This window comes from Pinus tabuliformis, chromosome 9, assembly GCF_031772625.1.
Source record: "Pinus tabuliformis cultivar Carrire ecotype Pingquan chromosome 9, CPIR1, whole genome shotgun sequence".
NCBI lineage: Eukaryota > Viridiplantae > Streptophyta > Pinopsida > Pinales > Pinaceae > Pinus > Pinus tabuliformis.
This window is the reverse complement of record NC_142307.1, coordinates 537,169,334-537,184,249: the sequence shown is the minus strand read 5'-3', so window position 1 is coordinate 537,184,249 and position 14,916 is coordinate 537,169,334. Positions and strand designations below refer to the sequence as shown.

Here is a 14,916-nt window from a genome sequence, read left to right as displayed (position 1 = left end):
TTTTTTCGGCCTTATTGGCTAACCTAGATCCATCCTCAGAAACCTAAGAGACACTATTACATTTTGGCTACCAATATGGAGTTCAAAAATTTCACCCCACAACGAATCTAACCAATCTAACATTTTGTAAAGACATTACTCCATCCTCTCTACCCCTAAAGACACTACCCATTTTGGCAAGATATACATCTTCACCAACCGAGGAGGGTTTATTTTATTGTTATTATGTTCATAGCGTTTTACTGCATACTGGACAAGTTAGATCATTTGCAGTTACGATATGTATGGGTTATATCCTACAGCAGACCAATCCTCGAAACTAATGTGTAGGTCCTAGGATAGCAAATTTTTCAATAGTATGTTGTTACAGTCCTAAAAACATTTCCAAAAGGCTATATGGCAAACCATATAGTTGAAGCCAATTTATAACTTATGGGCCAGAAATTAAGCTATATGCATTCACTGTGCTGAACACTGAAAATCGATTATCATTTCCTTACTATGTAAATCATATGGAGACTGTTAGAACGTGGGCAGTCCTAATTACCTTTACATGTGATAACTTCGCCTGCAATGGAGGTTGCAGGATCGGCCTTGTCCTCAAATGGTTTCTTCTCAACATGAGCACTGGATATGGATTGAAAACCGAAAATGGATTATAATTCCCTAACTGGATAAATCGTATGAAAATTACAATTTGGGCACTCTTAAATACCTTTGCATTCGACAACTTCGCCTGCAGTAGACCCTGGCATTCTCCTTGAAGGATCGATCTCCCCAAATGGTCTAAAATGTAGTCAACACTGAAAAATGGGTTATCATTCTCTTAACAAACCAAATGGAATTTAGATATTGGGGCAGTCTGAATTACCTTTACATGCGAGAACTTGCCCTGCAGTAAAGATTGCTGGTTTCCTTGAAGGGTCGATCTCCCCAGACCTTCCCTTGTGCTTAACACTGAAAAAGGATTGGATCACTGAAAATGAGTTACCCTTCTCTTACTGAACAAAAAATCATATGGAGACCTTTATACAGTGGACAATACTAATTACCTTTGCATGTGCTAACTTCGCTTGCAGTAAAGCTTATCATTTTGCTTCAAGTATAGATCTACCAAAATGCTTCTCTGGCTTAGTGTGGTATGAAGGTAATGAAAGAGAATTCGCGCAGCTGCGCAGGGCAGAGACCTTTAATTTATATCCGACGGATCAAAAAACATTTCACAGCACTTGTACGTTTTGACGCGTGTGTGGGCATGAAGGCGGTTCCTTCCTTCTCTTCCGTTTTGACAAGTCACTGCGCACCGAATTTTCTATGGATTCTGTATAAACCACCCTGCCATACCGGCGGCTAGGTTCCTGCGCCTGTTGGTTTTATGTAGGAATTTGTGGCGGTTGGGTTGTCGATTTGTCAAGTCACTGCGCACACCATTTTGGATTTTCAGTCGATGGATTCCGTATAACTCATCGAATTTCAATTTCAAACTGGCTGTACAGTAATCACTCTATTAAGTAAATATATATCTATATAATAATTGAATCTCTAGCATCAGCCTAGTATCTCAATCTCAAGGGATTTGATATTTTTGGTTCAGATGTGATCTAGACAAAGGCATAATAAAATAAATAGCAGGCATTTGTGAAGGAAGCAAAATAGACTGTGAAGAGGAAACAAAATATACTGTGAAGCTTTAGTTGAGGCTAGCTAGTACCCAGAGGCGATATGCCGTTGCTTTAACGTATTCCGAAAAGAGAACAGTGGGGTGCTGCAACAGTTGTGTATTTGAAAGCCATGGAGGTCATCCATCCATGAAGATGCAGCTGTCAAACGAAGCGCAAGAGCCACCTGGAAACTATAGCTTTCTTCGGCCTGTGAAGCCCAATTCTGAGCCGCTGGAGGCTTGATCTGCTGTCTGCGTGCGTCCAACCAGTCTCTCATAGACCGCATTGGAGACGGCAGAATGGCTGCCAGTGGAAAATGTCGGTGGAACCAGCTATTATTTCTATGTAATCCGCCCGTTGATTGCGAAAACCCTTTTGTAGCCATTGCTCCCATCGAATCCCCACTGGCGAGCCCTGTTATCGGCAAATTCTTGTCCGTAAAATGACTTTGGCTGTAAAATGACTTTGGTGCTGTATCTCTATGTAATTTTTTCCCAAATTTTGGTCCGGGGAGGGTTTCCATAAATGGGGCCGGCTGCGGGAAGGAAACCAGTCGGCATCGTTTCTGCAGTGGGAGGAGGAAAAGAAAACTGCAGTGGGAGGAGGAAAAGAAAACCCTGTTGAGAGCTAATGGTATTCCATTGAAGAATAACGACACTAACCGGCAACCCCGCCCGCATTATTATGCACAGATTAACTAACAGGCGTTGCTGCTGCAAGAGAAACACGGAATGAATAAACTTACCAAACGGACGGAAAACCTGAAGTTCTCGGCGCCGAGAATAAACGGAAGCCCGCGCAATATGGATGCCAGATGTGCATTGTAGGAGAGAATTAAATCCAATTGAGCGCAAATTGTGGAGCAGCTCTAGCGAGCTTAAAAGCTCTGAAATATTTTCCAGTAAAAAATAACGCTATCGAGTATCTATGTGAGATATGGTTGCATCCTATAGTGAAAAAGACCAAATGTGAAAGGATCTAGGAGGCAAGATGCTTCGAAAGTCAGCTTAACATGAGGGATCATCAAACTTAGGTAAGGATATACCTAGGAGTGGTAGCAGTTAGCTTCCAGCCTTGGTGGTTTTGCCTTACTAAAGTTAAAGATTAATGGAATCTCATAATTGGTTTTCATAAGCTCAATTGGCTAATATGCAATAACGCTGGACGAGAAACTGGGTAGGATAGAAACTTGCATATTTTTCCTTATCATTATTAGTATTTGTTCACTACCCCTCCTTTTTACTATTTGCAATAGAATTAGGATCTTTTCTTGCTTGAATATAAGATGTATAATCCTTGGTTTCCATTTTTTTATAATGAATATTTTTATTGTTTCCTTCTTATGTTTTAGAGATTATATTTTGTTCATGAGCTTTTTATAGTGATTGCATGGAGATTTTGGGAGCGTGTTTGTAACTATGTGGCTAGGGGTCAGGGAAATAGTTGGGAGAAACAACGATTATATGAAATTTTTTGTGGTATGTTCCCCTCTAGTCCAATGCCCCCATCTTTATTTTCTCACCTTGTTGTTGTGTTGTGGCTGGTTTGGTTCTTTTCTTGGCTTATTATTATGTTTGTGGTTGTGTGGAAAATGGTTCTTTAGAGGTCGGGACACCTTAGCATTGTCTTTAGTGTTTTCGGTGCAATCCAAGAGGGGGGGTCATAATCACAGTCTTCCTCAGGTGTGTAATTGGATATTTACCAAGTGGTTTTAGGGGTCGTTTTATGGGTATGTGGGTTATGGTGAGGAGGATACATGGTGGAGGGGTGAAATTGGGATAATACCCCCCTATGGTTGGTTATCGATATTCTTATTTGGGTTGGCCACTTCTTCTTTCCAAGCATGGTCCTAAGACTATTTTGTATGAGCCACTCTCTTTATCCCTATGGTCTAATTTCTTTGGTGGAGTTGAGGCTCGCATCGGGAAATTTACCAAGTAGGTTAGTCATGATGAGATAAAGGGGCTATGTGTAACACCCTCCTCACACATCTTACCCAAGTAACAATCCAACCGGGGTAAACATGCAACGAGAGGCTACTATGATTGGATTCGACCTCCTATGTGACCTTAATGAAGTGGAATCGATGGAACACATCAACTAACCAATCCACATTAGCAACAAAAACCTCAGAAGACATGTCAGCCACTCAAACATCATGTTCCTAGGTCCCACTGATGTTATGGATATATTAAGCCTCAGTCACTCTCATGCTATAGGCGTGATAACATCCATAAACCTAAAGTTACTCTCAGAGGCTCGCCTGCTATTTATTTTATTAAGGTGACAGTATATTTTGTTTCCTCTTCACAGTCTATTTTGCTTCCTTCACAAATGCCTGCTATTTATTTTATTATGCCTTTGTATTCAATCATCTCCATCCATCTGTTCTGCATCCTCAGTGCTTACTTGAACAATATATCAGCCTTCATATTTATCCCTTGCAGACATGCTGAAAAGATAATGACATGGAATCTTTCCTTGCTTCTCTGATTCCGTCCAATGATGGGCCAGCTGCAAATTTTCCTGATTGAAATTTCCATTTGACCTCTCTGCAATGTGTTTGGAATCTGTTATCACCTGTAGACAATTTAAACCTTTCTCTATTGCTATTTTCAGAATCTACCAAAAAGCATAAAGTTCTGCTCTGTTGTGTGATCCATCTCCTACAGCTCTGCTTTGAAACTGATCTCGTAATTGTCTCTTAAAGTAATGCCTCATGATCCACAATAGCTGGACAGGGTTTCTATCCAGATTTCATAGTAAGCGTTGCAAGGTTCGTGTTAATATATGGACCGCGAAGGATAATTTTCAAAACCCTATGTGCCAGTTTACAAGCAATATGGAACGCCATTAGTGCATTTGAATGCCAAATGACATGTATGCATCTTTCTAAAGGAGTCTAGATTTTACTGCAATGCCCAGGGTTTGTAAACAAATATCAAATGCCCAATTATTGTGACCTTTGCAGTGATATCTACAGAGATCGTCCCACAAATGTTCTCTCATATGAGATGGTTCTACATCAGGAAGAAATTGTGTCAGAAACGCACTCGATGTCATTTGAGTTAAGGGGCATTTATGACAGATGAAGAGATGAAGGAAAACGCCTAGTTTGCAAGTGTTCTTCCTACTTTGGTCACAAACTTCAGAATGCTTTTGAAGCGAAAAGCCCATGTGAAACCCCCTGTTGACATATGTTGTGTTTGCTATTGAGGATTGTTTGTTCCAAACCAGGAATATAGAGCTCTCTGAGGAGTTTAAATGCAGACATCATACAAGCATGCTCACAGGATGATATAATAGCCAAATAAAGTTGATTGGTGGGCGCATTGCACTTTTACTTTTACTAACAAGTTTTGAAGACAATTCATGGTGGTATTACAAATTCCTAGAGGTCTGGTTTGAATAACTATGGGGTCATAATCGCCATAAAGTTATAACATTCGAGGCAATGGTTCAATCCTTCCTCCAGTTTGTAGCAGAATCGAGTGTTGCAGTGAGACAATTATGCAAGTTTCTTGTTATCTTGTTATAAAAACAATGTGATAATAAAGGAATGGAGAAGTTCAAACTCGCTTTTGCAACCCTGTGAAGTTGACATTACTTTAAGGATTTCAAGAATTGGAATGTATCAATTGGAAGCTATTTTGAATCCGGCTTTCTATGAGGACTTTGAGAATTGTAGCTTCAAGAGGAAGGGTTTTGAATGCTTCTCGATCCTTTTGAGACTTGTTTTGTGAACTTTTCATTCTTCACTTCACTCAGATATAGGGTGAGATAAAGTTCCTAGCAAAGGAACCAATTTCTTTAGTGTTAGCTTCAATAGATTTGTGACCAAAAGATAAGCCCAATCATGTGCATGCTGAATTAGACCAATATATGACCATAGTTTTGCAAGATTGACTCAGTGGAGTACAAAAATTTGCAATCGAATGTTAATCCAACAGGGAGGATATGGACAGCAAAAATGGGGTCATTGAATGCAACCAGTTTGTTCTGTTGCACACTTTGCAGTATGTATGTCTATGATTGAGGAGATTGTGACAGTAATTTTGTTGAAGATATCAGTTCCTCCAAATTTTTATGCTAACTCTTATTCCTTCGAACTAATATTGACTTTGGTAATTCGCTGGAAATAAGCAGAGGATTATTCTCTTGTCATATTTCCTTTTTAACTTTAAAGGGACTGTTTTGGCATGCACAATCGAGAGCACATTAAAATGGATAAAGGCTGTCAGCAACAAATGGCAGGCTCAGGTGGCAGTACATCTAAAAAGAGATTATTTGAGCATTTCCAGGCATAAAATCAGACTTAAATTGTTTCTAGATTTTGAGGAACATAAAATAAGAACTTGCTGCAGATTCTAGGCCACAAAATGAGCATTCAAATCCATCGAAGACAAAGCATTCCAAGAGAAATTAGCAGGTCAAAATTTACTCCAAATTTTGTGGACTGATGATTGATTGGCACCAAATCAGCAATTCCAGATTTGCAGGACATAGTTGGCAGTCAAAACACAAGTGGCAATAAAAGTTCCAAATCTTCAGGCATAGGATAAATCCATCAGCAGCTACAGCAATTCAAATCCATTGCAACAACTTTTATTTTTAGCTTATTTGTTATGATTTTAATTGATTTTCTTTCCAGTAAACCAGTAACATATGGTTATTATTTTGTTTATTGAAGGGATGATTTGTAATAGTCAGGGGTTGGGTCCTGAGGAATTTCATGGGCCAATTTTTGTAACAGTGTTTCTGAACTTTAATCAAATTCTCTGGATCAGAAGTACCAGAGCTTTGGCCATAGAGATTCATGTGAAAAGTGCTTTCTAGTCTGTGTTCTTTCATGTGATTGTTTTCCATTCATATTATCTTTCTTCAGTATCTTATTAAGGGAAAATATTTCAGATTTCGTCCAAGTTAGATGCTCTGAAATATAGTAATCAATACGTGCAAGCTTTTCCTTCTAAAGCTACTTCATTGGAATTCGCCCTCTGTTAGGTGCTCCTTTGTAGTGGATTGTGTTTCTCTTTTCATTTGTTAACTGATCTTAAATTTTATGTCTAAGAAAACATTTTTCTACCTTGCCTCTGTCAAGCCTTTGCTCATTCGACCAAACATCCAGCAAACCTTTGGTTATCTTCCAGAGCCTGTGACTCCATCGCCCAATGGATACCCTCTCCTGCCCAACCAAATTTCTTTTGAATATCTCACTTACCAAAGATCTGGCCATTGCTTAATTACATGAGCAGCTGCCTAAGTGACATTGGGTAGTTGATTCAGAGAGGGAGCCCCTCGGTTGGAAAGGTCAGTTTCCAACCCAAAGATTGGTTGAAAAGGTTATCTCAGAGATCTCCTTCCACAACCAGGACAATTTCTGAGCGATAACAACAGCATTAATATTCGTCATTGGACTTGTATTTTTCCGGAGGTATGTTCGTCACCAAGCAGATAGGCTGGAGGTATGTTCATAACTTGAGCTTCAATGCAGAAGAGCTTTCTAGGGTTTTATTATTGAAAGACAAAGCAAATGTAATTGGAAGTGGGGCATCCAGCAAGGTTTATCGCGCTGACATACACAACAATGAAACAGTGGCAGTGAAGCACCTCTGGACGACCTCCAAAATGGATATAGATGATTTCAGTACGGACAAACATAAGAAGAAGAATAACGAAGTGGGAAGCATTTACTGTGAGAGTATGACCATCGATTGTCCAAGGAAGAAGTTGAAACATTGGGAACCATTCGCCACAGAAACATAGTGAAGCTCTATTGTTATATGTCCAACAGGCAGTCTAATGTGTTGGTCTATGAATACATGCCTAATGGGAACCTGTTTCAAGCTTTGCATAGCAATAATAATTCGGATTGGCCAACATGACATAAGATTGCATTAAGGACGGCTCATGGATTATCTTATCTTCACCACGATTGCTCCCCTGCAATTATTCATAGAGATGTCAAGTCTACCAATATCTTGGTGGATCAATTTTATGAGGCCAAGATTACTGATTTTGGTGTTGCAAAAGTTCTTCAAGCTTGTAACAGAGGAGGGGATTCAACAATTTTTGTAGGCACTCACGATTACATTGCTCCTAGTAAATTTACCATCCCTTTTGCCTAGCCTATGTGTTCCATTTTTTTCCTTGATGTTTCCCACACAAGGTTCTGCAAATGGATGAACCCTGAATTGCACCTTGTTTATCTATTTTCCTGGTAGAACATGCATACTCCTTGAAGGTCGCAAGAAAGAAACGATGTTTACGGTTTTGTTGTGGTTTTGCTGGAGCTCATAACTGGCAAATGAGCCATTGAACAAGAGTTTGGGAGAACAAGGATATTCTTTATTGGACTTCATAAAAAATATATGAGAAGGAAGATGCACTTGTGGTTCTTGACTCGAAGATTTCCAATTCATTTAAGGAAGAAATGCTTCAGACTTTGAGAATTGCAATATCCTGTACACACAAACTGCCAGCGTTGCGGCCTTCTATGAAAGAAGTTGTGCAATTGTTGCAAGATGCAGATCTACTACTCCCTGAATGAAAACCCTAATTGTAAACTACTACTACTTCCTGAACGAGAGTTTTTCCTGGCCCCTGGATGATGAATGAGGCTTGTATGATAATTCCTAAATGTTCAATTCTTAGGATAAGAAGGCCACAAATGGATTACATAATGTATCATAGAATCCATTATTGGTAATGAATGGATATGTTCAGTTGGTCAGTTGGTCCATAAAGGTCTGAAAGCAAGAACTGTATTCCACATCATGAGTTATTTCGATGGGCTGAGAAAATATCTCCACACTATTGTTATATATATATATTCAATCAATTAGTTTTGAGTATTTGCTTTCTAGATTGTTACCGTGACAAATCTAGGGTAATCCCTGACAAATTATGCTTGGGGCTATAATTGTGGAGCCATTGAGTGCAGAATTGATGCGTAGATCCTGTAGCAAAAGAGATCTGAACTGTGCAGGGCGATTGAAGTAGGCAAAGTGTCCAGGTTACAGATGTAGCGGCGAAGAGTGGCCAACAATGGGGTGGCACTAAAACTACTTATGTGATAGATACGGAAGAAGAAACTCATCACAATTTCGAAAGTATTCATATTTGCCATTTAAAATGTAAATTCTTCTGATTCCTTTTTCAAGAAAACAGTGGGAATTTATAAATTGTGTTTCTTTGTTTACATTAATGATAAAAGATCCAGACGAAATTCCCTGAAGGCTTGTTCTTTTTCAGGGTTTGAGTGAAAAATGTCGCTGCGTATGTATCCTACTTATGGAAAAGGGTATAAACAGTTTTGGGGCAGCAAAGATTGCTCCAGAGAAAATTCCAAGAAACTGAAATCATTTTAATTGAATTTGAAATTGTAGAAACCTTGAACCCCTTTCTTGGTTTGAAATCAAAGTTGAAGATGATTGGTCTGAGTAGAAGGAAAATGAGTGTATGGGAGTATGGGAGTGTAGAAGGAAAAATATCTGGAGACACAGATTATGTGAGGAAGCAAAACACAAAGATGGTCTAAAACTATTGTTAGAATTGGATATCAAAGAAACCTGTTAACCTATTGCGAATGAGTGATGCATAAGCAGTGTTAAGTGGGGGCAATTGGTGTGTGACCAATGTTCTGTGGGAATTGGCGATCATGGGGAATTGTTATCTGGAGACACAGATTAAAGTATAACTGAAAATTTTGGTTGACTATTTCCATTTTTCGAAAGACAAATTGTAAAATGCCCTTTAAAGGAAGGATGTGTAGGGATTGCAGAAATTTCCAGAATCAAATTCTTGATGTAAATTTTTAACTTTCTTCCTTTTAAACCCCTTAAAGGTGGGGTGGGGATGTAAGATATATATTTTATTTGTAGAAATTCAGACAAGTAAATAGAACATTTAAAATATTTGCACTGTTTTGCCTCTTAAAATGCTTGAAAATGAAAGTTTGAATTGTATCTTGGACAGAGCATAGATTAATAAGTGGTAAAAGCTTGCTTTGAGGGCCAGAGAAATACATATTGTTTTCAATGGTGGGTTTGCCAAAATGGAATCTAAAACCACTATATTTGAGGACTTAAGTATGTAAAACAAAATACTTTGAAAAATACAATACATGAATTTAAAATCGGTTTGAAAATTTTAATAATGTTAATGTTTTAGTTCTACTGTCAACGAGTAATGTAAGTGATTTGTTTTAACATTTGCAAATCACAAATTTCTCCACTTTTCATTTACCATGTACAACGTTGTAATTTACTTTTCATTTAGAAAAAAACCGTGCTGCCAATAATCTATTGAACCTATTGAGCTTTTAAGTATGAACGCGTTCTACACTTACTATATTAATATGAATGGTTTGGTTTTGGTTTTGTTCTTCTAATATCAAAATGTACTGGTACAGGATGGTCAACGTGGTTATTGCCTTCGTCATTACTTACCTTTATATATGCTTGACTATCTATAGACCTTTCTTCCTTTCACTAATCCTATCGGCCTCTCTTTGTACCTTTTGGGACAATTGCTACAAAAGGTACAAAGAGAGGCCGATAGGATTAGTAAAAGAAGGAAACCTATATAGATAGGCAAGCATATATAAAGCTCAGTAGTGACGAAGGCACTAACCACGATGACCAGCGTGTACCAGCGGAAAAGTAAATTACAGTGTTTTACATGGTAATTGAAAAGCGGGGAATTAGATTTGCAAATATTAAAACAAATCACTTACATTGGTGGTTCACACTATAACTAAAACATTAACTAATTGTAAGTTGCTTTTCATAAAATTCATTTAGTATCATTTATATAGATGAACCAAAAAATAGGTTTGTGCAATTGGATGAGAAAGCGTTCATAGAAGCCTTTTTAAAGAGAGCGAAATAATGGACAAAAAGCCCACTCATTTGATTCCAAAATCCCAACAAAAAAACATAACAAAAACATAAGAGATAAACCCAATCAACTCCAAAAATGTGAATTTGCAGTCCTGCATCTCAAAATTGCAAGGCAGACGTTTGGAAATGCACAAACTCATTACTGATACACTCCTAGATTGACAACAGTATTAGAAGAACAATAATCAACCAACATATACTGGACAAAACAAAAAAACCAGGAAAGGGAGTGTGGCAAGTACTCAATAAAAGGTGATAAACAAAAAGATAATGCCCAGAAATGCCCAGAAATGCAGAAACTGGCACAACCAGCAGGCAGACATATGCCTTTTCTTTTGTATTTTCCACATAATATCTAAATCATTTATAGTTGCTGTTTTAAAGAAACAAATGTGATTAAAGAATTTTCATTCAGATTGAATGTGTCTTTGAAGTTTGGAATGTAGCTTGATGGCTCAAAGATCAAAAACAATACAGCAGGCTTCCTGTGAAAGTAATTCAAGAGTTAAAAGTTTAAATTTGAGATTTCCAATCTATCCTACTTTGTCCTTACAAGTAAAGAACTAATGCAGCTTTTCATTTGAAAGGCCAAGTATTGAGAGGTTAGTCCAAGTTAGGCCCTTTGAAAGGCAGTTCAGTTAACGATTCATCCTTGATCTATTAATACCGTATTTGTTTGCTGTAAATCATGTCATGACAGTTCTTACTGTTTTGTTAACTTACTGCCTTAAATTATTCTTAGCATGAATAGCTTACAAAAAATATAATTCTGGGCAAGTATAATTGGGAATGGTGGTAAAGATTACCCTACAGGGATAAACAAAAAGATTGTAAAATCTATGACATCAGATTCAGAACAAGGCTGGCAAGACAGGGTAACAAATAATTTATTGATTTAGGAATCTGTTAACTAAAATAAAAAGTGGCAAGCAATTTAAAAGAATAGAACTATTTACCAGCAGCATGCTTAAATAATCTATTGCAGAAATTAAATAAAAATTAGATCAATGTTATGGATTATTGTACGAGAGAGGATCCAAGAGGTTGAGACAGGGTAATAGAAGTCGGGTCTGGGTCTGGTCCTCTTCGAAACTCGATTCTAGATACAAACAAACAAATGTGGAATGAAATCACCATTTGGTACAGCCAAGAAATTCTTAGAAATCAATTGAGAAATGTTACCGACGCACAAGTCAACTTTCCCAGGAAAAGGTGTGGGGTACTATAAAGTACCGCCTTTGCAATCTGTTGTAGTAAACCCACAGTTCGAACTCGTGACCTGCCGTTCTGGTGTTTAGACTTTTCACCACTCCGCTGCAGAGCACAGTTCGATGTTACTCGTGAGCGTTGTAGTATTTACACTTTTCTACCATCTTCGCTGAACTCTGGTAATGGATCGACCGGGTGAGAAATAAACTTTGGTAATGGATCGACCGGGTGATGGATCCAAAACACACCCTGGCGAGGTTATTGAACGATTCAGATATGCCAGTTGGCCCAAAACCTAAAGCCGCTGGGAATTGCAAGAGCAGTTTTGAAATGGAAGGTGAGTTGTAGGATTCTCGAATATTTCATATTCCGCGAAATTAATGTTAATAAATTTAGAATTATAATGATAAGTTTTTTTTTTAATTATTGTTAATGGATTAAATATTTTTTTTTCTGAATTTAATAAAATAGTTTAATAATCTAACGCTCAAAACATAGTTGAGAGAAGTTTACCAAGTATATTGTCAACCCAGTTAACTTAATTATTTGATGTTATTGCACATTGATATAAGGTCTAATTTAATTGATAGAAAAAAATAGTGTTTTTCTAATGAAATTTTGCAATATAATTTTAATTAGAATGCTAAATTTACAGTGCAGCAAATATTTTTAAATATATAAATAAATTTAATATTTTGAAAAATTTAAATTTTCTAATTATACGAATTAAACCACTTAAATTCAATTTTGTTAAATATTAATTAAAATTAACTAAAAAATTGTGATGAAAAACTCATTTTATCTATACAATATATAATTTATTATTATCATAGGAAAAGAACAACCTGAAACAATGCTAAAGTTAAGAACAACCTGAAACAATGCTAAAGTTTTGATTTTGTATATTCACAATTTTTGGAGTCGTTAAGAGAATTCGTTCATGCGATTTTGTTCGTTTTTCTCTATTTATTCAAATTTAAATAATATATTTTTTATAAAATTTATTAAATAACAATATTTCGAAATTGAAATTTAATATAGTAATTTTTAATTTAATAATATATTTTTTACCAAATTTATTAAACTACAATATTTTAAAATTAAAATTCAATATAGTAATTTTTAAATTTAATAATATATTTTTTATAAAATTTATTAAATTACAATATTTTGAAATTGAAATTAAATATAGTAATTTTTTTAGTTTGTATTATATTTATATGGTGTAATATTTATTTTTATATTAATATTTTTATGAAAAGAATAAATATTTTGATTAAAAATATAATTTTCAACAATATTACTATAATAATATGTTATAAAATAATTTAAATTATTTCTAATCAATTAAAAATTATTTTTTCATTAAATTATTTCTAATCAATTGAAAATAATTCCAATGGCATGTAACTCTTGTAATCGTTCAAAAGGTATATATATATATATATATATATATATATTCCTCCTATCTTCATCTACTTTCTCTTATATATTGTTTTTTTATATACATATCTTCTAATACACTCATGCATTTTTTTAAGAAGGCACAAGAAAATATACAAATATATTTTGTTATAGGGTTTGCTCTCAAAAGAGTCCACATATGAAAAGACAAAAAAAAATGTGTAACAAACTCCACTCCAATTTTTTTTTTACTTAGTTATGTAACTATGAATTACTCAAATGTGGACCAGACCCTTTCATATATTAAACTTTTACAAGATATTAATGATATGTCAAATGTTTGATTGATGACTACTTAAGGTTTAAGTTCAAAGCGGTTGTGGTTCCGCTTGGTCTCCTCGTTGGAACTCCACGTAGACCGCCACGCTGTAACTTGCATTAACTTACCTCGAGCTGATCGACCTCGGGTAGGCCCCTCCTCATTAAGGCAGGAGAGCCTCGAGGTCCTCTCTTGCCATATTTGTTCATCTCCGTTCTGGCCATTTGGTGCAGTGTTAATGCACTTAACTACAGCCTCCCATAAGGGTCTCGAGGTATTGCACCTGGCTTTCCATCCGCCATTGGATCCGTTAAGATCTACAATCTCGATCCTTCAAGTTTGGCAGGGAAGTATAATGTCCTTACTAGTGGTGAGGGAGGTTCATTTGTTCATGACCCAGCTTGGCTCTCGGCTCTGCTATGGTGACTTGGTGCATCGCTCAGGCAGGCTTTTGTTCGAAACTCCAGGTACTTTGCAAACCCTTATTATTGTTACCTCAACAATTATCCATTATGATTCCTCTTTGGACGCTAGGTGCACTATGGTGGTTCATGAGGATTCTTGATGGATTTTTGGGCCGCTCTAGAACAGGTGTAATGTCTTCGGAATGGATTCTAAAACCCTGGTGGAGAGGGTCGATTCGGCGGAAGCAAGAGGTAAGAAATGATTCAATTCCAAAGTAGTTACATTTAAAGTTTATTCTCCATTTTCGTTTTTCCTGAGGCTGCCTGATGCATTTGCAGTTTTTACCACCGCTTTGAGGGATGTCCAGTGCCCGCTCAGGTAAGCCACCTCACTATCACAGGTTTTCATATGGTATTCTAGACTTTGCATGATTTCGGGTCCCGACCATCAGCTTATCCTGTGTAGATAAGCCCACTCATGATCGCTCTAAACCCTCGTTCAACATGTGGCTTGTGACCACCTTACTAAACCAAGCTTCTTTCTTTGTTTCCCGGGTGGGTTTTGGATTCTAAACTCATCTTGTGCTTTGAGCTCTTCGAGCCAATTTTTCCATGACATAAGTTTCACGGAATGTTGATAGCTAGGGTTTAAGGCTACAACTGAAGTATATGTCTTCAATAAAGAATGTATTTAAAGTTATTTTTGGAACTGTCGACCTTGGAAATGCCAAGACAGTTCTGGAACTAGTTCAGTAATTCCTTGTATTACTTCTGTGGAAATCTACAAGACATTTCCTGGCACGAATTTAGTATATTTATCTATGTTTAGATTGATGTATCAAGTCCATCATAGTAACTCGACTTCTGATAACTTTTGTTTATGAAATACAGTCTTATTTCGTATCAATTTAAATGAAATGGTTTTAAGGCTTTGTATGTTTCCATTTCAACTGTGATATCATGTTATGGCCATCGATACTAAGTTCTGGAACTATGTTTTTCAATTTATGTTTAAA

General features: G+C 36.6%; 2 protein-coding genes across 2 annotated transcripts in view; both read right to left on the bottom strand.

The window, feature by feature from the left end:
• Window positions 1-1,107, bottom strand: part of LOC149149631 (alcohol dehydrogenase 1-like) — a 110,497-nt gene extending 109,390 nt beyond the window's left edge. The window contains exons 1-3 of the mRNA XM_089438877.1: window positions 1,053-1,107; window positions 872-957; window positions 716-786 (exon numbers count right to left, since the gene is read on the bottom strand). Of these exons, the coding sequence (XP_089295003.1) occupies window positions 716-755 (40 nt within the window). The 5' untranslated portion in view covers window positions 756-786; window positions 872-957; window positions 1,053-1,107. The remainder of the gene's footprint in view (window positions 1-715; window positions 787-871; window positions 958-1,052) is intronic.
• On the bottom strand, window positions 1,092-4,481 carry LOC149149630 (uncharacterized). The gene is made up of 2 exons (XM_089438880.1): window positions 2,407-4,481; window positions 1,092-2,251 (listed from the first exon to the last, which is right to left on the bottom strand). The coding sequence occupies exons 1-2, from the start codon at window positions 2,481-2,483 to the stop codon at window positions 1,705-1,707; spliced, it is 624 nt and encodes a 207-aa protein (XP_089295006.1). The 5' UTR covers window positions 2,484-4,481; the 3' UTR covers window positions 1,092-1,704.
• Between the last annotated feature and the right edge of the window lie 10,435 nt (window positions 4,482-14,916).